The sequence below is a fragment of the Engystomops pustulosus genome, chromosome 3 (genome assembly GCF_040894005.1).
Source record: "Engystomops pustulosus chromosome 3, aEngPut4.maternal, whole genome shotgun sequence".
NCBI classification, from domain to species: Eukaryota; Metazoa; Chordata; class Amphibia; order Anura; family Leptodactylidae; genus Engystomops; species Engystomops pustulosus.
The window spans coordinates 159420035-159442909 of NC_092413.1; the positions used below are offsets into that span (position 1 = coordinate 159420035).

Below are 22875 nucleotides of genomic sequence, written 5' to 3' on the forward strand. Positions count from 1 at the left end.
ATTTTTTACTGGAACAACTTTATAAAACTTTATTTCACATAACCTGGCTCATTGCCAGCAGCGTGTTGTATAGGCTATTACCCGTTACCATCCACATCCTCTTTTATTAGGTGTTGAGTTAGTCCTAGCAGCAGCTTGAAAGCCGTGTATGAAAGGATTCAGCCTGGGTTATTATGAAGTGGAGGGAAACGTGGAAATGCGAGACTTTAGCTTCTTACAAAGTATCCAGTCCCTTTACACATGTATTCTCCATTGTCTACTACACGCCCCAAGTCTTCCCACATTTGTACTCCTAGATTTGTAAAAGTTCCTCCCAAGCAGATTCTTTTGCCAAACAGCATGATGCTACCAAACTGGTTATAAGTTGGGATAAGTGTACCGAACTTTGCAGGTTCTTAAGAATTCTGGGATCTGGTCTATCTCAATCTTGGGTTTTAATGGGGTTGTGGTCCTAGTCCATGATTGGAACTGAAACCTGGGTCTGGAATTAAGTGGGTCCCATCATCCAAAACCTTTTGTATAGACAGGGGATTGTCTTTCCACATTATTTCCAATTTCCTGAATGTACCACATATGGATTCTTTAAAGTTGGGGAAAAAAAACACTTATAGATCATAAAGAGAAATTTCAAGTGTTTAAGCAATAAGTATTTTACAAATCTACATAAATTGGGTCTGACAAACTTTAAAAGAATGATCCAGTAGGGCACATTCGAGCTTACCACAATAGAATATTGGATGGTTATGTGGAAGCTGTAGATCTTTCAGAAAACAAGCCCTCATAGAGCTCTAGAAATGGACAATATACCCATTTATGGCTTTAAGAAAAAGAGGAGTCAACTTGGAGAGCAGTGGGAAGGGGTTAACCAACATTTTCTTTTCGGTGGTGCCCAAATAATGGATGTGTTATGATTGTCTGGTCCCCTGCTGTAGCCTCTTAGGGTCTCTGGAGCTTGGTGACACATTTGCATGCTGCGGGGAGGATGCCAGCTGGTTATTGAACCAACAGGAGATTCTAGGAACAAATGAACCTTTTCTGTGAAGGCAGCGGAAAGCAGCAAGTTGTATTCTGTGCGTGACTGTTATTAATTATCTGCTCATCTGTAACCGTATAGAAATCAGTTTGTGAAGCTGCAGTAAACGATCGCTTCTGAAATCGATCCATACATACATCCATATGACCCCTTCAGTGTGTATGGCAGGATTGAGGGCCAAAGATGCTGCCCACCCCTTGCTCCATATTTCATCTTTGCTTTTGGAATCAAAATTATTCAGATCTTAGACTCCTTGTACAAATATTATTTTTTCCCGTTGTCAATTCAATGGATAAAACATGGACGTATCCACGGCCATGGCTGCCTGTGTGGTGACTATATAAGTGTTACAGAAGTTGGTATGACCAAGGTTGGCTGCACACGAACATATTCACCACTTGGTAACAGGCCTGCATTCTGAATGGATCTCTCAGACTTTAGATGGGAGTTCTTGCATCATGCAGAAATATGATGCAAGGCTTCCTTGTCTTCTGGCTAAACGGCAACTTCAGTACTGTAAGAGCTCTTATAATACCGGCGCTGCAAGTCTGCTACTGTACAAGGAGTCCTTGCATCATATTTCTGTGTTATGCAAGGATTGGCTGACACTGCAAATTTTTTAAATGGCAAAAACTCAGTGTGGATACTAGTGTAGGATTTTTGTGCGAAATCAGCATGAAAAGCCCAGTGCGGTAGCATAATCTGTGAACAAGCCATTGCTGGTCGGAAAACACATTTTGAACATACTCACATACTCGCACACTTTCTGCCTGATGTGAGATTTCTTTTGCTGCGTTGGAGAATAAAGCAGCGTGCAACTTGTAATACATTTGTGCTGTGGTTGTACAGGGCCTTGTATACACTGCTGGTCTTATAAATTTGGGCCATAGTATATTGTAAAAGGCCATATTCATTCATTCATTTTCATATTGCTTTTTTTTAATTTGGCGCCTACAGATTACGCGGTGCTGCACAAAGCTTGTCACATTGGTCCTTGTGCTTATTTTCTATAAAAACACATGCCTTAGTATTGTGTGGCTATATTGGGGGCAGGGGGGATTCAGGTTCTTCCTCAGATCCACCTTTGTCTTGCCACATGTCTTGTGCTGCTTCCTGTGATTGATGACAATCGGGGATTAGTAAATATTTGACTCCTCTTTCCGGGTCACTTGTGGTGTACGCTCCTCTGTCAGCTTGTAGAATGAGTTACAGTTTTATTGGGTACGGAGTAGTATGGAAAATGAAGACCTAACCGGAGGCTTGTCTTGTTGTCATAGCAACTGCTTCAGTTCTTGGAGATGACCTTTGGATACATTCTCTATTTCTATCCACATGCAGCATATTATTTAAATCCAGGCGGACAAAATTGATCATGTTTAATGCACCATATATTGGATTGTAGTGCAGCTATGTTTCCTCTTCTCGCATCTGCTGAGATACTTGGAGTCCATCATAGAAGCATGTGGCTCTGTAGGGTCATACTTTTTTGGGTGGAAGTGAGCAAGTGCCTAACATTTGGAGACACTCGAGCCCCCATCCACTCTAGAAAAATAGCACAATCCACAGGTTTCATCAGATTTGTCCAATGTGTATTTAATGGTGTTATGTCTAGTTTTTACTGTAATAATAATAATTATTATTTATATAGCGCTTACAGATTATGAAGCGCTGCACAAAACATGTCAAATTGGTCATATTCATATATTAACCCCTTAACGCCGCAGCCCTTTTTCGTTTTTGTGTTTTCATTTTTCACTCCCCACCTTCAAAAATCTGTAACTTTTTTATTTTTCCATGTACAGAGCTGTGTGATGGCTTATTTTCTGCGTAACAAATTGCACTTCAAAATGTTGGTATTTAAAGGACACCTGTCATCAGTTCTTTGCCACTAGTCCTGTCACTTCTACCTGTTGGAGCAGATCACAAGGATCCCATCACAACCTTTATCTAGTCAATTCATACATTAATCATTGCAAAGTCATAATTTCTTTATTATGTAAATGAGGCTGGTCACATGGTCAGAGGCAGTGATGTCACCCCTGTTCCCCCTCCCCTCTCCTCCCCCTGCACATGTCTGTGTGTAATGTATAGTAAAGCATTGCTAGTGTGTGTGCTGCATCTGCTGACATGCTGCATCCTCCTAATATACAGATGAGAGACACAGACATCAGCTACACATGAATCTGACATGTTCTGCTGTAACATGGCTGCCTGGAGCTCTTGTATCTCTCCTATACACACAAACACATGCACACACAGGCTGCAGGGGGTGTGGCCACCAGCACCAGGAAGCACATCATTATACAGCCTCACATCATTATACAGGCTGTCAGTCAAGCACTGGGGGTGTGGCTGTACCTCCCACTCATGAATAAGCTGGACAGCTCGAATATGCTAATGACTCACAGGTCATTTGCATAAAGCTTTAGGACCTCATTGCTTAGGTTTACAGGCATGTAGAGGGACAATGAAGGGATAGAGGCAATGCTCTCTAATGGCAATTTATGAAAATATATTTAGTTTAGGGAGGTTATTTTGCCTGACGGGTACTCTTAAATATTCCATGCCGTGTACTGGGAAGCGGGGGAAAAAAAATTCCAAATGCAGTGAAATTGGTAAAAAAAAAAAAAACGCATTTGTGCTGTATTCTTGTGGGCTTGGATTTTATGGATTTCACTGTGCCCCCCAAATGACATGTCTACTTTATTCTTTAGGTCGGTACAATTACGGGAATAACAAACTTTTATAGGTTTTATGTTTTCATACATTTAAAAAAAACTTTTTTATACGTTAGTGTACGGAGATGTGAGTGGTGTAGTTTTTTGCGGATTTTGATGGCGTTTACAATTTTATCATTTTTAGGACTGTACGACCTTTTGATCACTTTTTATAGAATTTTTTTTTAAATGGCAAAAAAGCGCCATTTGCGGCTTTGGGCGCGATTTTCCTTTACGGGGCTAAATGCAGTGAAAAACCGTTATCATATTTTGATCGGGCATTTTTGGACGCGGCGATTCCTAAAGTGTTTATGATTTTTACTGTTTATTTTTATTTATATCAGTTCTAGGGAAGGGGGGTAATATGAGTTTTTAGGGGGTTTTTTTATTATATATTTTTTTAAAAATTTTTTTACATTTTTTACTATATTTCAGACCCCCCAGGGTACTTTAACCCTAGGTTGTCTGTAAGATCCTATCATATACTGCTGATGGCACATTGTAATGCATGGGTTAACCCGAAGTATCCTCGGGTCTTCGTGAGACCCGAGGCTACCATGGCGACGGATCGTTGCTCCCCGATGACGTCACGGGGAGCGACGATCCTCGGAAAGACGGCGCCCTTGCGCCGCCATCTTTTTGAAGCCGCAGGGTCAGCATGGCTGCATTTATGGGAAATTATCTATGCACAGGTAAAAATGTTTTAATAACATTCAATTGAAGAAATGTATTTGTTTCAGTTGAATTAAATCGCATGTGAATTCCCTGATGGGATTACCAGGCTAATATATTTAACTCATTTCTACCCAATACTTATTTTTTTCATCCTCTCCTTATGCCACCTCTTTTCTCCTTTTTTTTTTTTTTTTTTGGTCCATATTTCCATGCTTCCATATTCCTCTGCAGGAATTAGGAACAAAACGGAGTACTCGCTGCCGTTTTTCTCCTGTCCTGCAGTGCGGCTCCCAGTGACGGTGGCGCAGTAATGTCATTGCACTACTGGTGCTGGGAGCCATGCTGTTCATATTGGCAGAACAGTGAGTGTATAACTCCATGCTCTGCCGCGGCACGCACTACAGTCAGCTGAAGCAGCGCACGAGCCAGGAGCCCTACATCTTTCTTGCATCTGGCTTGTGTGCTGCAGGCCCCGCTCTCCCCACAATCTTGGGGGTAGTTATGCAGGTTGCTCCAAGATGCTTAGCAGGCCTGAAGTGGCCCATGGGAGGTACAATGCCTGGCCCTGTCCGAAGGTTTTCTGCACACAGGACAAGCAGTGTTATGGGGTGCAAACAATGGTCCCATTTGTCATCTGACGATGAGCTCAACTTGCTTGCTTAAGACAAGCAGGAGTTAGGACCTGCTCTCTTTTTCTGCTTGTGCAGTTGGCTCATGTATATTTTGTGTGTGTGAGCTAATAGAAGTGAATGGGGCTAGATTAATTAACGGCTAGCACATGTCCAAAAGTCAGGTTTTTTTCTGCATGCCGCCTATCCCTGTGTATATTGAAAAGTTTTTATTCTACATTTTTAAATGTATTTACATTGTATAAAACTATTTTTATTTAATTTCCAGGTAGCACTCATTGACTTTCTTCAGCCTGTGTTATCATCGATTGAGTGATTTTTGGTTTTCTCTGGTGAGTTTTGTTTTAAATGATGGTTCCAATAAATGTTTCTTATCCCCTATCTTTAAAAACAAACCATTAAAACACAGAAGTAACACTTTAAAGGAGGAAACTCCTATGAAAATTTTAGTTTAAAAAAAAAAGGGCAGAACAATGCCCATATCGTGTTTCTTGCCTTTGCTTTCCAGTGTTATGGCATTTTCTGAAGCTACTTGTCAAAAATCTTTCTCTGCAGCATTGAAGTGGTTGGAGACTAACCTCTTTCTGTATCTGTTCTGAAGTTTAGTCAAATTTAAGTCAAATGGTTCCCATGATTCCTTATGTCCTCTCATTAAGTAATTTGGCATCAAATTTGGTGAGATTCCTAAAAGTATATTCACTGAACATTGCACATATTGGACCTATTTGGTGACTGGCCTGGCAGCTTTCATCACATGAAGGAACATGGATAATGTAATAAGTAGTAGAAACTAACAGTGAAAGAGTTACATAAGTGTGTAGTCTGTGCTATGTGAGCACTTGGGGATATTAGCTTCTCCGCACTGTGCAGAAAGTGTCCTCAGAGAAGGTTGGAGAGGAGATGCAGACTGTGACACAGCATGAGATGTGGAGAAACCGAGAAAGCTCTGCAGAATCACAGACTCGGATGGATGGATGGACTGATCTTGTACCTCACTATTTTGTGTAGGAGAGATCTGCATCCACAGAGTTGAACACGTTCCACTACACACATCACTGTCACATGATCTACCCCTCCTGTGTGAATAGGAAGCGGCAGTCCTTCCCCTCTGAGCCCGTAATTCTTAAAGGGGTATTCACATTTAATTAATCTGCCATATATGCACACATTTTTCAATAAAAAAAAAAATTACTTGTGTAAAGATAATTTCTCATAAATGTAATCATATGGTCCCTTAGAAACAAGACTGTGTCCCTGGATACGGCCACCTCCGCACCAGTGATTGCACAAAGAAACCAAAAGTTTTTGTAAAATCAAATGTCTGGCAGTTACTACATGTCTCCCAGACATCGTGTGAACCCTGAATCCAGGTGGTTAGGCAGGGCTCAACAGGGATGTCTGGCCACCGCTGCCAGACTGCGGGGTGGTCATATCTGGGGAAGCTATATGGTTTCTAAGGGACAACATGGCTACATTTATTAGAAATTATCATCACACAGGGACATTTTTGTTTTATTAACATCCAATTGATGAAATGTGTAAAATCAATTAAATATAATGTGAATGCAGAAATAAGAATACCCCTTTAACTCTATGAAATAAGAGAAATCGGCACAGCCGGGAGACAGAACTAGTGCAGAGGCAGGCTAAACTGAGGAGGATGGCAAAGAAACTTCTGCTTATAGGTAATCAAGATAATAGACAAAGTTCTACATCACTAGAGCTATTGATTTGTGAATGTATGACTTCTGTTCTATGCATCTCTATTGGGCCAACACTTTGACAGAGGGGAGTAGTGCAGTGCACCACTTTTCTAAGCATACAAACTACATGGGGCCTCATGTTTCCCAGTGGTCAGACACCCAGCAATCATTTGTGGGGAATCCCTGTTAAATTGCTTGTTAAAGAGGTTTTCCCATGTTTTATTTTTGTTTTAGCTCCTATCACTCAGTGATGGTCAGTGTAAAATTAGAGTGTGGGCGATGACTCTCTAAGCAGAAACTTCATGATGACTCTAGTTCTTTGAACTGATAATGTGGTTAGATTATCAGGGAACATGTGTATATACACTTTTATTTACTTTCTGAACATTGTACTAGCATCTGACTCATAGAACGAAAGATAACACAGATCAGAGATGATGTGATGCCTATTACACACAATGACAATCAGCTCTCCTAAATATCTGCTATTCCACAACACGCTAGATCTCCTGTGATTTCCTTCCCTGATGAGTTATTTATCTGTCTGTAGCTTGTAGTTCTCCTCATGCTGCTGCTGGCAGGATGTCAGATTCTGTGTCCGTGTAAGCTCCATCCTGGACTGCAGGGGGCAGGGCTAGAGTGCAGAGGGAGAAACTGCTTCATTGCCGTCACACAAATCCAAGATGTCCTCCCCGACCCAAAGTCAGAATTTACAGGGTCATGTCTAAGGGCAATTGGAATTATGTACACCAGGACTGATGGAGACAGATTGGACTTGTATGTGAAATTTTTTAAATCTTTTTAATAACAGTGAATTGGAGAATGTGTTATTTTGTTATCCCGAGTATATTTAAGAAACTTGTCTTTGTGGGAATACCCCTTTTAATATTCTATCAATATTACTGCTTTTGCCTAATCAGTATGCTATTGCAGTGCATGTAAATATTTTGCTTGGCTTTAGTCGATGTAATAGAATTTTGTGAACTTGTACATATTGATACTAAGGACACAACTCTGGAGGGGGCAGTAGGAAGGAGATGAAGTCTTCTAGTCCTTATTTGCTGCCTTACATTGCAGTATTTTTTTTTTTTTTTGGTGCTATAGGTTTTGATTGCATAAAATATTGGTTATTTTCTGCATAGTATGCCCCCAAGGAAAGGTTCCCATGTGGTTTGAACTATCAGGTTTGTTGCAGAGATGGTTAATAAACACATTGTGTAAATGTCTTCTTCCTATGATTTTACTTTTGTGTTGTGTTACCATGAGGGGACACTGATGCAACTATGTTCAATGTTATGGAAGTGGGGAAAGAAAATATTTGCACACAAGCATTGGAGGTATGGTGTCCTCATACGGATGTCTATTAAGGGGCAGATTTTTAAATCCAGAAGTAATATCTGCTCATCAGCAGCGGCACCTTTTGATGGAAGCTAAAATTATCTGAAAAGTAGACTTGTACATTAAGAGATTAATCTCTAGGAACCCAAATGCACATTTAAATTTCTCTCCATGACTCTCTGGTTCAGGCACAATCATTGAAACCAGGCCTTCTTATAAGGAGTACCTTTTATTGAAGTCTTGCCCTTCTCTCTCTGGTGCTCTGGTTCGGCACAGTGCTGCGGTCTTTGTATACATAGGCGCATTGGTTACGTTATGTTGATGGTATACGGTAGCAGGAGCATGGCTGTCAATGCTGTGCCAAATAGATTGGTGGGCAGAGCATTAGAGAACAAGGAGTACCCCAGACCTTATACAAAGGGGTGGCACCAGACATGGACTGCTGCTTTATTCACATTGTGGCACACATGATCAGTGCTGGGATCTTCAGCGATTTTACATGTATGGACATCACAGCCTCCCTTTTCACTGTAACTATGAATTGTAGTGAGTAAAACCACATGATGTAGTATTTGTGTTCTAGTCTGTCATGTAATTATGTGCCGTAAAAATGACCTTCACATGAAAATAATATATTGTCTTTGTTTTGCTCTTAGGAAATAATTACATTTTGCTGTGACCTCATGGTTTAAGTGGGAATAAAGATGAGTATAAGCAGTGATGAGGTCAATTTCCTGGTATACAGATACTTGCAAGAATCGGGTGAGTACGTTTTCACTCTGTCAGTACAGATCTGGTAGATTTTGCTTTGGATTTGGCCCTTGCACAAGACCCCTTCCCTCTTAGTTTGTACATAATGGCAGTGTATAGCATGACATAACTGTTAAATTTTAGCTACAGTGGGGAGTCTGTATCAGAAGCCAAGGGTTAATATATAATCTTTTTGTAGTTTTGTTATAATCTTCTTCCCTTTTTTTTTTTTTTTTGTAGGATTTTCCCATTCCGCTTTCACATTTGGTATAGAAAGCCATATCAGCCAATCCAATATCAATGGTGCCCTAGTGCCCCCTGCTGCTTTAATATCTATTATTCAAAAAGGACTTCAGTATGTGGAAGCAGAAGTTAGCATCAATGAGGTAAACTTGTTTCATGTTCTTTACCCATCACCTATGTTGTTCTACATTTATAGCCATATGATATTATATACTCTGCTCAAAAATTAAAGTGGACACTAGATCTTACTTAACCCCTTCCCGACGCACGCCGGGTCCCGGTGCATGGAGAGGGCTCGCGGCCCGAGCCCTCTCCATAGCCGGTAAGTCTTTGCTGCATATACCGGTGCTTTCACCGCGTTCGCCGGCGGCAATGCTGCCGGAGGCTTCAAAAAGATGGCGCCGCATGCAACGTCACGGGGAGCGGTGATCCGTTGCCATGACAGCATCGGGTCTCACGAAGGCCCGAAGCTGTCTCGTTTTAATCCATTCATTACAATGTGCTATCAGCACATTGTAATGAATGAGGAGTAAAATCCCCATATACTGCCATATTGCAGTATGGCAGTATATGGTAGGATCGATCAGACAACCTAGGGTTAAAGTACCCTAGGGAGTCTGAAAAATAGTTAAAGTAAAAGTAAAAAAAAGTTTAAAAAAAAAAAATTATATTAAAAAAACCTAAAAATTCAAATCACCCCCCTTTCCCTAGAAGTGATATTAATATTAATAAACAGTAAAAATCATAAACACATTAGGTATCACCGCGTCCGAAAATGTCCGATCTATCAAAATATAATAACGGTTTTTCACTGCGTTTAACCCCGTAACGGAAAATAGCGTCCAAAGTCAAAAATGACATTTTTTTTTGCCATTTTGGAAAATATAAAAAAATTAATAAAAAGTGATCAAAAGGTCGCACAGTCCTAACAATGATAGCAATGAAAACGCCATCAAAAGTCGCAAAAAATGACACCACCCACAGCTCCGTACACCAAAGTATGAAAAAGTTATTAGCGCCAGAAGATGGCAAAATCAAAAAAAAAATTTTGTACAGGAGGTTTTAATTTTTTTAAATGTATGAAAACATTATAAAACCTGTACAAATGTGGTATCCCTGTGATCGTAGCAACCCAAAGAATAAAGTAGACCTGTCATTTGGGGCACACAGTGAAAGCTGTAAAATCCAAGCCCACAAGAAAACGTCGCAAATGTGTTTTTTCACCATTTTCACTGCATTTGGAATTTTTTTCCCGCTTCCCAGTACGCGCCATGGAATATTAAATACCGTCACTACGAAGTGCAATTTGTTACGCAGAAAATAAGCCATAACAGAGCTCTTTATGTGGAAAAATAAAAAAGTTATAGATTTTTGAAGGTGGGGTGTGAAAAATGGAAGTGAAAAAACTAAAAAAGGCCAAGTCGTTAAGGGGTTAAATATTCCAGTTGCAAAACGTCATTACATAGTGGAATGAACAATAAAATATTACAATGATCAAAATGAATATCCCAGGTGGGATATCTGGAATGATTTTAAAAATTAATTATTTCAGGCTGAATCCACTACAGTGGAAATGCCTCAAGACAAGTAGATGAGGCTCAGTAGTGTGTGGCCTCTATGACATCTCTAGAAAGCTTTAGCATTCTCCTGAGGAGGTGGCCTCCTGAGTAATCTCCTCCCAAACTTGGATTTAAAGAATCGGACTTCTCCTGGACAATCTGGCTAACGTGGTGGATGTATTTGTGACATGATATCCCAGTTTTGCTGTATTTAATTTGGGTCTGGGGAACGAGCAGGCCAGTCCGTAGCTTCAATACCATCATCATGCAGGAACTAACATACTAAAGACACATGAGGTCTCGCATTGTCATACATGAGACCACTGCACCTGTATATGGTCTCACAAGGGGTCTGGGGTTCTCTTCCTGGTACCTAATGACAGTCAGGCTACCTCTGGCGAGCACATTGAGGACTGTGCGCTCTTAAAAAAGAAATGCCTTCCCACACTATTACTGACCCACTACCGACCCATTCATTCATGCTGGGCAATATAACAGGCAGCAGAATGTTCTCTCGTGCTTTCATCTGTGAAGAGCACATGGTGCCAGTGTCGAATCTTCCAATCTTGATATTTTGCGGCTAATGCCATTCACCCTGACATGGTGTTGGGCTGGAAACTCAAAATAACTTGTGGATTTCTGGCCCACATTTCTTACAGTTTTACCAGGCGGCATATGGATATTGGTGGCTGCTGGAGTCTTTTTTTGAAGGACCCTGGTAGTGGTCCTGCTGCTGGGTTGTCGCACTCCCTGTAGAACAACTCCTTTATAGGGGTTGTCTTGGTGTTGTATATTCCATTTGTACAGCAGCAGGAGAAATTAATTTACAAGTGTGATCGATTTGTAGTTGCTTTGAAATTTAAATATTCCCTTTATTTTTTTTGAGCAGTGCAAAATCAAACTTGCATGAACCCCTTCCAGACACGCGGCGTAATAGTACAGCGCGTGTCGGGTGCAGGTGCATGGAGAGGGCTCACGGGCTGATCCCTCTCCGTAGCCGGTAAGTCTTTGCTGCATATTGCGGGTGGTATCTCATCGATTGCTGCCGTTAAAGCTGCTGGCGGCTTCAGAAGGTGCAGCCTTCTTGTTAAAGATTGTCGTTCCCCCGTGACATCATTGGGAAGCGTTGATCGGTCGCCGTGGCAGCCTCTGGTCTTATGAAGACCCAAGGCTGTCTTGTTTTAACCCATTCATTACAATGTGCGATTTGCACATTGTAATGAATGAGGAGGAAAATCCCCATATACTGCCATACAGTAGCATGGCAGTATATGGTAGGATCGATCAGACAACCTAGGGTTAAATTAACCTAGGGGGTCTGCAAAATAGTAAAAATAAAGTTAAAAAAAAAAATCTAATCACCCCCCCCTTAAGAACTGATATAAATCTAAACGGTTAAAATCATAGTTATGTATCGCCCGATGCCCAAATTATAATAACGCTTTTTAACTCCGTTTAACCCCATAACGGAAAATGGCACCCGAAGTCGAAAATGGCACTTTTTTTCCATTTTGAAAATATACAAAAATTCAATAAACAGTGATCAAAATGTCATTCAGTCCTAAAAATGGTCGCATTGAAAACGTCAAGTCACACAAAATGACATCACCCACAGCTCTGTACACTGAACTATGAACAAGTTATTAGCGTCAGAAAATGCATTTGGAATTTTTTCCCCGCTTCTTAGTACACGGCATCGAATATTAAATACCACCACTATGAAGTACAATTTGTTACGCAGAAAACAAGCCAACGCAGAGCTCTTTACGTGTAAAAACAGAAAAGTTATAGATTTTCAAGGTGGAGAGTGAAAAATGGAAATGAAAAAACAAAAGGCCCAGGTCGTCAAGGGGTTAATGTGCAGCCGTGGCATGCGACAGTAGATGGTACAGACGGTGGGACTACTTAAATCTGTTCTTGCTAAATGTTGGTATAAAGTAGGGACCAAAAATGGGGGGGGGGGAGCACGACTAAGGTATGATGGAGAGCAATGTGGTAGGAATGTATGTAGGAATTGTTTTGAATAAAAAAAATCTACCAAGTAGAGGGAAATATGCCAAAATAACAAAGTATGATATATTTATCTACTTGCTACCTCCACACGCTGAACACCAGACAACCGTTCAAATCAACCCCTATAAGACGTAGGTTTTTACATTTTAGAAGCATTGAAGCAATTTAAAAAGTTCTAGGTTAAGTTCTCAGGTTTTTAAATGTATTTTTATAAATTAAAGCTCTGAGTTGCAAAATGTAAATCTGGTTGACATTGATTACCCCCTGCAAATGGTAATTCAGGAAACTGCATTACAATGTGATTTTCTATCTCCAATACTAAAGTTACTGGGGTAAAAATTGTTTGATTCACATGCCTGTCCTGTTCTGGTGAGCATATGTGAATTGCGCATGCGCTAGTTATGCACGTTCACATTTTCCGGCCAATGCTGCTGACCAGCCGTAGTAGCCATATCTCATGTAAACACAGGGCAGTTGCTAGGGGGCAGGTAAGCCCTATTTACAGTACATTATCGGCATGTAGAGAGGTTTAAAAAAAAAAAAATGATAAAAGTAATTTTTTTGTATGTGTTGGGGATTGATTGAACAAAACTAAGTTGGGAAACAACTGAAAAGATGTCTTATATTCTAGGTTCTTCAAAGTAGCCACCTTTTTCTTGAGTACTGCTTTGCACACTCTTTTCAATCTACTTGGAGAGCCTCAAGAGGTAGTCACCAGAAGGCATTTTCACAGCACAGGTGTACCCCTTTCAGGTTTAATAAGTGGGGTTTGGACCATCAGTTGTGCTGTGCAGAAGTCAGAATTTGTATTATGGCTAGAAAAAGCTAAGTGAAGAAAGTGTCCGTTATTACTTTAAGAAATGAAGGTCGATCAGTCTGAAAGTGTCCCCAAGGGCAGTTGCAAGACCAAGAGTCTCCTCTGCTGCGGAGGATAAGTTCATCTGAGTTAACGGGCTCAGAAATCGCAGGTAACAGCAGCTCAGTTTAGAGACCAGGTCACTGCCACACTGAGTTCTAGCAGCACACATATCTCTACAGCAACTGTTAATAGGAGACTGTGTGCAGCAGCCTTCATGGTAAAATAGCTGCTAGGAAACCACTGCTAAGGAAGGCAGCAAAAATAAGAGACTTGTTTGGGCTAAAGAACTCATTGAATGGAGATTAGACCAGTAGAAATCTGTGCTTAGGTCTGATGTGTCCAAATTTGAGATCTTTGGTATCAACCACCATGTCTTTTTGTGACAGAAGGTGAAGGAATGGACTCTACATGCCTGGTTCCCACTTTGAAGTATGGAGAAGGTGTGATGGTATGGCGGTGCTTTGCTGGTGACACTGTTGGGGATTTATTAAAAATTGAAGGTGTAGGGAACCAGCATGGTTACCACATAATCTTGCAGTGGCATGATATTCCTTCTGGTTTGCATGTAGTTGGACCATCATTTATTTTTCAATAGGGAAATGACCCCAAACACATCTCCAGGCTGTGTAAGGGCTATTCACCAGACCTGAACCCACCCGAGACGGTTTGGGGTGAGCTGGACTGCAGAGTGAAGGCAGAAGGGCAACAAGTGCTAAGCATCTCAGGGAACTTCTTCAAGACTGTTGGAAGACCATTTCAGGTGACTACCTCTTGAAGCTAATCAAGAGAATGGCAAGCGTGTGCAAAGCAGTAATCAAAGCGAAAGGTGACTACTTTGAAGAACCTAGAAAATAAGACATATTTTCAGTTGTTTCACTCACTTCATTTGTTCAATTAGACATGTCTTTACATGTATATGTATGTTGTGTATGTATCTGTCTCACCTCTGAGATCTTCAGCTTTTCCCTGCTCTGGCCATGCTGCCCTCTGGACAAACATGGGGGGAGCAGAATGAGTCATAATCTCCTGCTATAGCCCTTCTTATTCATCATAGTTCAGACATGTAAACAAAGATCCACTAAGTCTGCAGACAGCAATTAAGTAAGTGGCAGGACTGCTGAATCGCTTGATGAACATTCTGGTATTATTATTAAGGTATTAAAGGGTCATGGGCATTTTATGTGAAACCGTGGCCAACCCTCTTAATGCCAGAGCAATATTTTGACACATTAGCATATGTCATCATATAAGTCAATACAGTTTAACCCTTTCACAATTTTTGAAGCTAAAATGCCACTGTTTGCCACTCGTGCTGAGCCCTCTTCATAGCGACGAGAGGTATGCTGTGATAATGGCGCCCTGACATTATCAGAAGGCGCAGATCTGATACCATGACGGCTGTGAGCAAATTGTCACTATGGGTGATTAGCTTTAAACACGCTTTCTCTATCTTACCGACATACGGACCATTGTCCTACAACTGCTTATGTATTATAATATGGGTTCCTAATTCTATCAGTGATTTAAGATCTATGGCTGATGCATTTATTCGATAGGTAATATGCTTGGGTTCTTGACATGGCTTTAATATTTTCGTGAGCAGGTTGTGCACATTTGGTCCTATGTATTTAAATAAAGTACTAGAGTGCTTTAAGAATTTATATTGGTGAGGTTTCCTAGTGTAGTGTATTTGCTTCGGATAGCACTGTTCAGACATATATTTTGGTTAGTAACAGTAATTCTTCTGTGTTGTATGTGCCGTTTTTTTGACAATTTCACCAAGATGTGAGTTTTTTTTCCGGCTTCCTAGCACATGGCACCAATATTAAATGATGCCACTAGGAAATACAATTTTCCTGTAGATGACCAGCACTCATTATGGCTATGTCAACTGAAAAATCCAAAAGATTAAAGGGGTATTCCCATCTGGACATTTACATTTAATTTAATTCATTTGCCATATGTAAACATTTTTTCAATTGGATGTTACTAAAAAAAAAATCTTTGTGTCAAGATTATTTCTCATAAATGTCGCCATGTTGTCCCTTAGAAACGAGATGGCTTCCTCGGATACGACCACCTCACATTTTGGTGGCCATGGCCAGACATGCGCTATTGAATCCTGCCTGAGCGCCTGGATTCAGTGAACATTACCACAGGACGGCTGTGGGACCTGCAGGAACTCCTTGACATTGCACAAAGAAACAAAAAGGTTTTTGTAGATGAACTCACTCCAGCAGAGGTGGTTGTATCCAAGGACACAGTCTGTTTCTAAGGGACCATATGACTACATTTTTGAGAAATTATCGTCACACAAGTAAATTTTTTTAAAAATTGAAGAAATGTTTATATATGGCAGATTAAAGAAACTGAATGTGAATGGCCAGATGAGAATACCCCTTTAAGACTTTGGGAAGAAGGGGAGTGTATAATAGAAATGCAAAAACCTGAACCTGATGGGGTTAACCCTTTCAGGACCTTGCCCTTTTTTGTTTTTTCATTTTCATTTTTTACTCCCCATGATCAAAAATCCATAACTTTTTTACTTTTCCATGTACAGAGCTGTGTGACGGCTTATTTTCTGCGTAACAAATTGCACTTCATAGAGATGGTATTGAATATTCCATGCCGTGTACTAGGAAGCGGGAAAAAAATTCCAAATGCAGTGAAATTGGTAAAAAACCGCATTTGTGCCGTCTTCTTGTGGGCTTGGATCTTACGGATTTCACTGTGCGCCCCAAATGACATGTCTACTTTATTCTTTGGGTCTGTGCGATTACGGGGATACCGTACCAAATTTATATAGGTTTTATAATGTTTTCATACATTTAAAAAAAATTAAAACCTCCTGTACAAAAATTTTTTGGGGGAATTTTGCCATCTTCTGGCGCTAATAACTTTTTTATACTTTGGTGTACTGAGCTGTGGGTGGTGTTGTTTTTTGCGGATTTTGATGACGTTTACAATGTTATCAATTTTAGGACTGTTCGACCTTGTGATCACTTTTTATAGAATTTAATTTTGGCGCGATTTTCCGTTACAGGATTAAACACAGTGAAAAAACGTTATTATATTTTGATCGGGCATTTTCGGACGCGGCGATACCTAATGTGTTTATGATTTTTACTGTTTAATTATATTTATATCAGTACTAGGGAAAGGGGGTGATTTGAGTTTTTAGGGTTTTTTATTATAATTTTTTTTTTTTTTTTTTTTTTTAGTACTTTTCAGACTCCCTAGGGTACTTTAACCCTAGGGTGTCTGCACGATCCTATCATATACTGCCATACCACAGTATGGCAGTATATGGGGATTTTACTACTCATACATTACAATGTGCTGATAGCGGATCGCCGCTCCCCGATGACGTCACTGGGAGCGGCGATCCTCGAAAAGATGGCGGCGCCCACGCGCCGCCATTCTTTTGAAGCCGCCGGCAGCGATCGCGTGAGCCCTCTCCATGCACCCGCGGCCGACCCGTGACGTGCTATTACGTCACGGGTCGTGAAAGGGTTAAAGGACTTGATAAATATAGAACAAGGCATTTTATTTAAAACCTTTTTGCATGGCGCATCTTGCCTAGTGAATCTTCACCTATGTATCTGAAGTTTTTTTTTATCAGTTGGTGCATCTGCTGACATGTTCCTTGCTTGTCTCGTTCTTCAGGATGGCACACTCTTTGATGGAAGGCCCATTGAATCTCTCTCCCTGATTGATGCGGTTATGCCCGATGTTGTACAAACAAGGCAGCAAGCATATAGGGACAAACTTGCACAGCAACAAGCAGCTGCTGCTGCTGCTGCCGCCGCCGCTGCTGCTGCCGCCGCCGCCGCAACGGCAAACAACCAACAGCCTTCTACAAAGAATGGTGAAAATGCAGCGAATGGAGAGGAGAACGGAGGACATGCACTGGCAAGTAAGTGGACCCCAAAATAATGGCTTGTGCTGAAGGATCAAGAAATATTACTTGAGAAACCTTACTGTGCAGCCTGTTGGTATTGAGTATATCTTGTTGTTTTGTATTGATTTTGGAAAATCCAATCACAAGTTTCTTGGAGTGCTGCTTTTTTGAATATTTTTAATGGACTATTTGATAAGCTTCTAAGCTGTGCACCGGAGTAACTACCTAAGTGCTGCTGATTACCCTTTATTATAATATAAGCACATTGAAACCTCAGAGGCCCCCTCCCTAACATACTGTTCGTGGGTTTTTTTGTTTTTTTTTAATTCAATCCCTTTTTTTGTTTATATTTTTTTCTTTTATACTATATTGAAGCTGCCTCCTATCTGCAGACAACCCCTTTCTTGTGCAATGTGATCTGCTCGTAGAGGTTTCCCTGTACATACACTGTGCTGTGCATGCAGAATCAGATGCCAATCATTAGAACTGATGGGGAGCCTGAGCTCTAGCTTTAATTTTGCCTACAAACTTTTATACATCCTTTTCTACTATATCCAAACTTAAAGGGGTATTCCGGGAATATGAACGTCTGACACAGAAACCCATGATGATATAAATAAATGAATACAACAATACTCAATGTCATTAGTCACAAAACGGAGCTAAAATAATATGATCTTATGAGTTACAAAATGTATGGCCTCTCTAAAGTAGGTGGAGTTATCACTAAGATGGCCGCCACTGGAAACTACAAGTTCCATGATCCTTTAGTTCTCAGTAACTCCTCCTTCTCCCTCTTATGCTCTGCTCCAGGTGATGATGTAACAGGTTTTCTTGCGCTGTTACCATAGTAATGATGTGTAACTGCCATCACTACAACACTGGCCATACTGGATGCACTGCAACCAACTGACTACAGCCAAACGTAGTGGTGATCACATGACCTGCCCAGGCATGTGATGTGGACATGTGACCAGCGGCCATCTTCTTTTCTGCGACGGACCGTGCGGAGGAAATTAACGGACTGATTAAAGGGCCAGTAGCATTTTAATTCTTCATTACAGTCTATGTCACCAGCATTTTCTGCTAAGGGGAGCAAAATTTTAAATAACAACTAATTACACATTAGCTTATATTTTGAGTGCCCACTTGTATATGAATTATGCGGATTCCTGGAATACCCCTTTAAACACTAACAGCACTGCTACATACCATTCCTGGTAGTTGATGACCTGAAGCATGTGATGTGGGGATAAGATGTCTGGCGCTACGAACTGCTAACTATGCACTCCTCTGGCACCTTCCTCTCCCATCCTGGGAGCGTTGGAGAAGGTGACGTCATGCAGGGGGCCTAGGCGAGGGGGCAGCGTAATTATGATTATTCATTGTGTAACCCATTCACAAAAAGGTCGGAGCTGGCTTAGTTTTGCCTGGTGACCACTCCACCCGACAGATACATCAAGAGCCCTAAGTTGTGCTGCCAATGTTCTGCACATTTTTCACCTATAGATGTAGACATATGTTCCAGAAGGGATTGTGGTTCAGTAAATGTGATTTATTAGAGCACAATCCAGATTATGTTGTATACCTCAGACATTATGGACAGGAGGTGTAATGCCTACAGTTCTGGCTGCCATGCAGGACAAGTACTTCCCACACTCTAGTTTCTCTGCCTCTCTTGAGTTAGTAGGGAGTTGAGTGACCTATATTTCTTTTAATCCTTGCTGACCAGAATACAGGCGGTCCCCTACTTAAGAACACTCGACTTACAGACGACCCCTAGTTACAGTTATTTACTGTACTTTAGCCCTAGGCTACAATGATCAGCTGTAAAGGTTATCACAGGTGTCTTCAATTAAGATTTGCTGTTAATCCTGGTTCTTGTGACAATCCTACATTTTTTAAAATACAATTGTCACAGAGACCAAAAAAGTTCTGGCTGGGATTACAATGATAAAATATACAGTTCCGACTTACATACAAATTCAACTTAAGAACAAACCTACAGAACATATCCTATACGTAACCCGGGGACTGCCTGTATCTCACAAAGTGTCAGCACTCGCCGTTTGAGATGTCAAAATAAATAAGGCAGCTTGGAGGTTTTCATGGTCTGTTGTCTTCCGGATTCCCTTTTGCGATCAGGTTTACCCATCCTGCCACCGTCCACCAGTAGTTTCTCTTCTTACCTTCCTTTTGAACCCCAAGTTATGAAAATGAGGTGTGTTATGCAGAGGAAAAAATTAAGTAATTGCAGGGAGGCATTACTCCAAATCGCAACGAAAAGTCGTGAGGTTTTGGCTCCTCCATGGAGCTATTGTCAAGCGCACCACGATTTCTTCATTCCTGTGACTTGTCTTGGGGCTGCACCCGTGCCAGGCACTTGATGGCACAAGGTTATTTTTTTCTTTTTGGTGTTGAATACTTTGGAAACTTCCTCAGAAAAACAGAACTTTTCTTCTAATATATAGGCCCATTTATTCCGATGTTTTGTTAAGCAAAACATGGATTTTAATCCCCTTTTGGTTATTTGCTACATCACGGATAAAAACAATGGTCCTAAACTTGTGCCTCCACGTGTCCTGGCAGCCTGTCAAGGCGTGTTAGAGGTTTCATTGTGCCTGCAAGTTTCCATATGAATATATAATAAGCCAAACTTCTATAGACATTTTATTATTGCAGTGTAGGTGTTACCAAAGATCATCTTCTCTCTCTGTCCTGACATTGTCATGACAGAAAGCTTCAACATAAGTGTAAGGCTATTTCTGTGTGGATTGTCAATGGAGAGTGTATCTGTAGGAGATTACTTCTGTGCATACATAGTCTGATGGTACGTCTCACTCTTCTCCTCCATGTAAAACCCAGACTCTATAGAGGTAAAGGGCTCCTTCACCTTTGCTGGTAAATATAAATAGTTTGTGTCTTCTGATATGTTTGCTGCAAGAGTGACATTTGTAGCGTTACAAGCTGCTGAGCACACGAGTCAGTGATGGTGCAGTGCCACCCAGTGGCCACATGCTGAATGTGCTGCAGTGTAACCAGTATACAACTGGGCTATGAATTTTATAGATAATGCGTTCTCTGAAATGCAAATAAGCAATGAAATTATTGCGTTAATGTGTATGTATGTGTGTGTATATATTTTTATTTTTTTACAAGTTGTTTGCAATATTGGTTTAAGGTACAAATCAGGTTAATTTTATGTGCCTTTAAGAAAAAATAATCCTTTTATACTCGCCTTGATGTTACAGATGAGGACACACTGGTGTTACCTCTCGCAGTGCACATGGTTGGGTGTACTATGGTGGCTTCACTTGCTGCATCACGCAGCCACCAAAGGAAGCAAGGGAGAATAGATCGCCATGATAGGTTTCCTTTTAAAGTGTATTTAAACTTTTGACCAAAGTTTATAAACCAAAAGTGCAGAGAATAGTAATTTCTGTAATTTACTTCATTAAAGAAATCTATTCTGTGTCTTCATTCTTCTTTTGCTTTCCTTTCTTATTTAAAGTGAACGTTTCACTATATTTTCACTAATAAACCTAATGACTGCTTCCCATAACACTATACTAACTCTTGTCCACACTGTTTTTACCTAAAAAGAGATGCATAGTTATTATCCCAAGAAAATCTTACCTGGCACCCTGCTAGAGGGAGTGTGTTGTTCATGCAGCTCACTGTGTGACTGGACATCTCACTCCTCCCCCTCTGCCTTGGGCTGAGGGCATCCTCTGCTTTATCTATGGGAGGGGGGATGAGGGACATGTCTGAGTCGCACTGTAACATGAATGAACTTGGGACTTGCTGCTTCTTCTGGCAGGATGCCAGGTAGGCTTACAAAGATGATTTTCAGAGGATAGGAACTGTCTTTAGGTTTATCAGTGCAAATTTAATGAGATTCCTTTTAAGCAGTTAGCGGATACAGGACAGAAAGCAGATGTACGTAAAGAGATGAAGGACCTAATAATGATCTAACTCTTTCAGTCTCCTCACAGAGCTGTATCCCAAAGGGAAAATTATGGAAAGGGTTAAGCTTCAGCCCGAAAAGCTGCTTCACTTAACAGTAAATTTGTAACTTTAATAAAACTAGTTACTCTTTTCTATTGTCGGTAAGGCTACATACACACGAACATATGGGTGACTTGTATACGGCTGATGTATATACGGTGTATATACATCCCCCATACACAGCTCAATACAAGTACATGGAATATGAGCTACTGGGCGAAATGCATTCATATTCCAGGATTGTATCTGAGAAGTGTCCTCACACTGCTGTGCTCTCATGGGACAGATGGTACGGCAGGCATACGTGAATGTAGCCTAATTTTTTTTCTTCCCCTGGTGTATCTTGATGAGCTTGTTTGGTGTAAGATAAGTTTAGTGTCTAATGGCATCATTTGTGGTCATTTGTGGCTTTAACTTTTATAACTTTCTGGGAGGAGCAGAAACTTTATTTTCAATAGTTTTTTAACATGCTTCATTTCATGCTTCGTGACTTGCATCCATTATTGTTTTATAACTGCTTTCTTTATTTAGTGCTTTGTCAGTACAGCACCGACTGGGACTCTGAGACCGTGTTTTTGGACAGCCTAATAGGCAAATGCTGGGGATAGACCTTTATTGGGCACCTGACTGGGTTTCTGGCCACTTGGTCCTTGCTTTCAGCCAGTTAGTGGGAATGGGAGAAAGCACACTGCACTCGTGGGTATGAGCGGGCTTGTAGAGGACACGTGGTTGATGCAAGCTGTACTTTATATTGCTCATCTAGTGGTGGATCATGCTGCAGATTTTTTACATTTGACATTCCAGGATATTTCTCCAGTATATTCCTCTCCTGGGAATGTATTTTATTTACTGTATTGCTAATCTGCTTTCTTTCTTCTTGCAGATAACCACACTGACATGATGGAAGTCGATGGAGATGTAGAAATCCCATCCAGTAAGGCAGTGGTTTTACGGGGTCATGAGTCAGAAGTGTTTATATGTGCCTGGAACCCAGTTAGTGATCTGCTCGCCTCAGGGTATGTTACCCTCCCTCATGCTGCTTTTCAGGGATTTGTTTTGTAGTTCACGGAAAACATAGGGGGAAATCGGTAATGATGGACGTAAGACATATCGCTCAGAAATAACAGCAGTCTGAAAAGTGTTCCTTAAAGGGAACCTGTCACCAGAAGTCAGAATGTTACTGGTGACAGGTGTGAATAGGCCTTGCATAGTACACTATGTGACACCCTGATTGACTGCTCTGCTCCCCTCCGTTCCCATAATATCCCCTTATGTAGATTACCTGGCTCTCTGCCAAAGTCCTAGTCAAGTCCTGGGGTGATGCCACATTTCAAATCCCGTCGCCTCTGTACATAGCTTGTATTTGCGTCTACAGTATCCTTATAGTAAGTTTAGCCGATGTGGCTAGAGCCATGAGGAAGTTTAAAATGGGTCTTCCTATGATTCT

At 40.9% G+C, this 22875-nt stretch overlaps 1 protein-coding gene across 3 annotated transcripts in view; it reads left to right on the forward strand.

Annotated features, from left to right (window-relative positions):
• The window catches only part of TBL1XR1 (TBL1X/Y related 1), a 67544-nt gene that overhangs the window by 30161 nt on the left and 14508 nt on the right, over window positions 1–22875 (forward strand). For all 3 annotated transcript variants that reach the window (XM_072142773.1, XM_072142774.1, XM_072142772.1), the window contains 5 exons: window positions 5323–5386; window positions 8752–8857; window positions 9086–9231; window positions 17186–17435; window positions 22312–22444. In XM_072142773.1, coding sequence (XP_071998874.1) covers window positions 8800–8857; window positions 9086–9231; window positions 17186–17435; window positions 22312–22444 — 587 coding nt within the window. In that variant the 5' untranslated portion in view covers window positions 5323–5386; window positions 8752–8799. The remainder of the gene's footprint in view (window positions 1–5322; window positions 5387–8751; window positions 8858–9085; window positions 9232–17185; window positions 17436–22311; window positions 22445–22875) is intronic.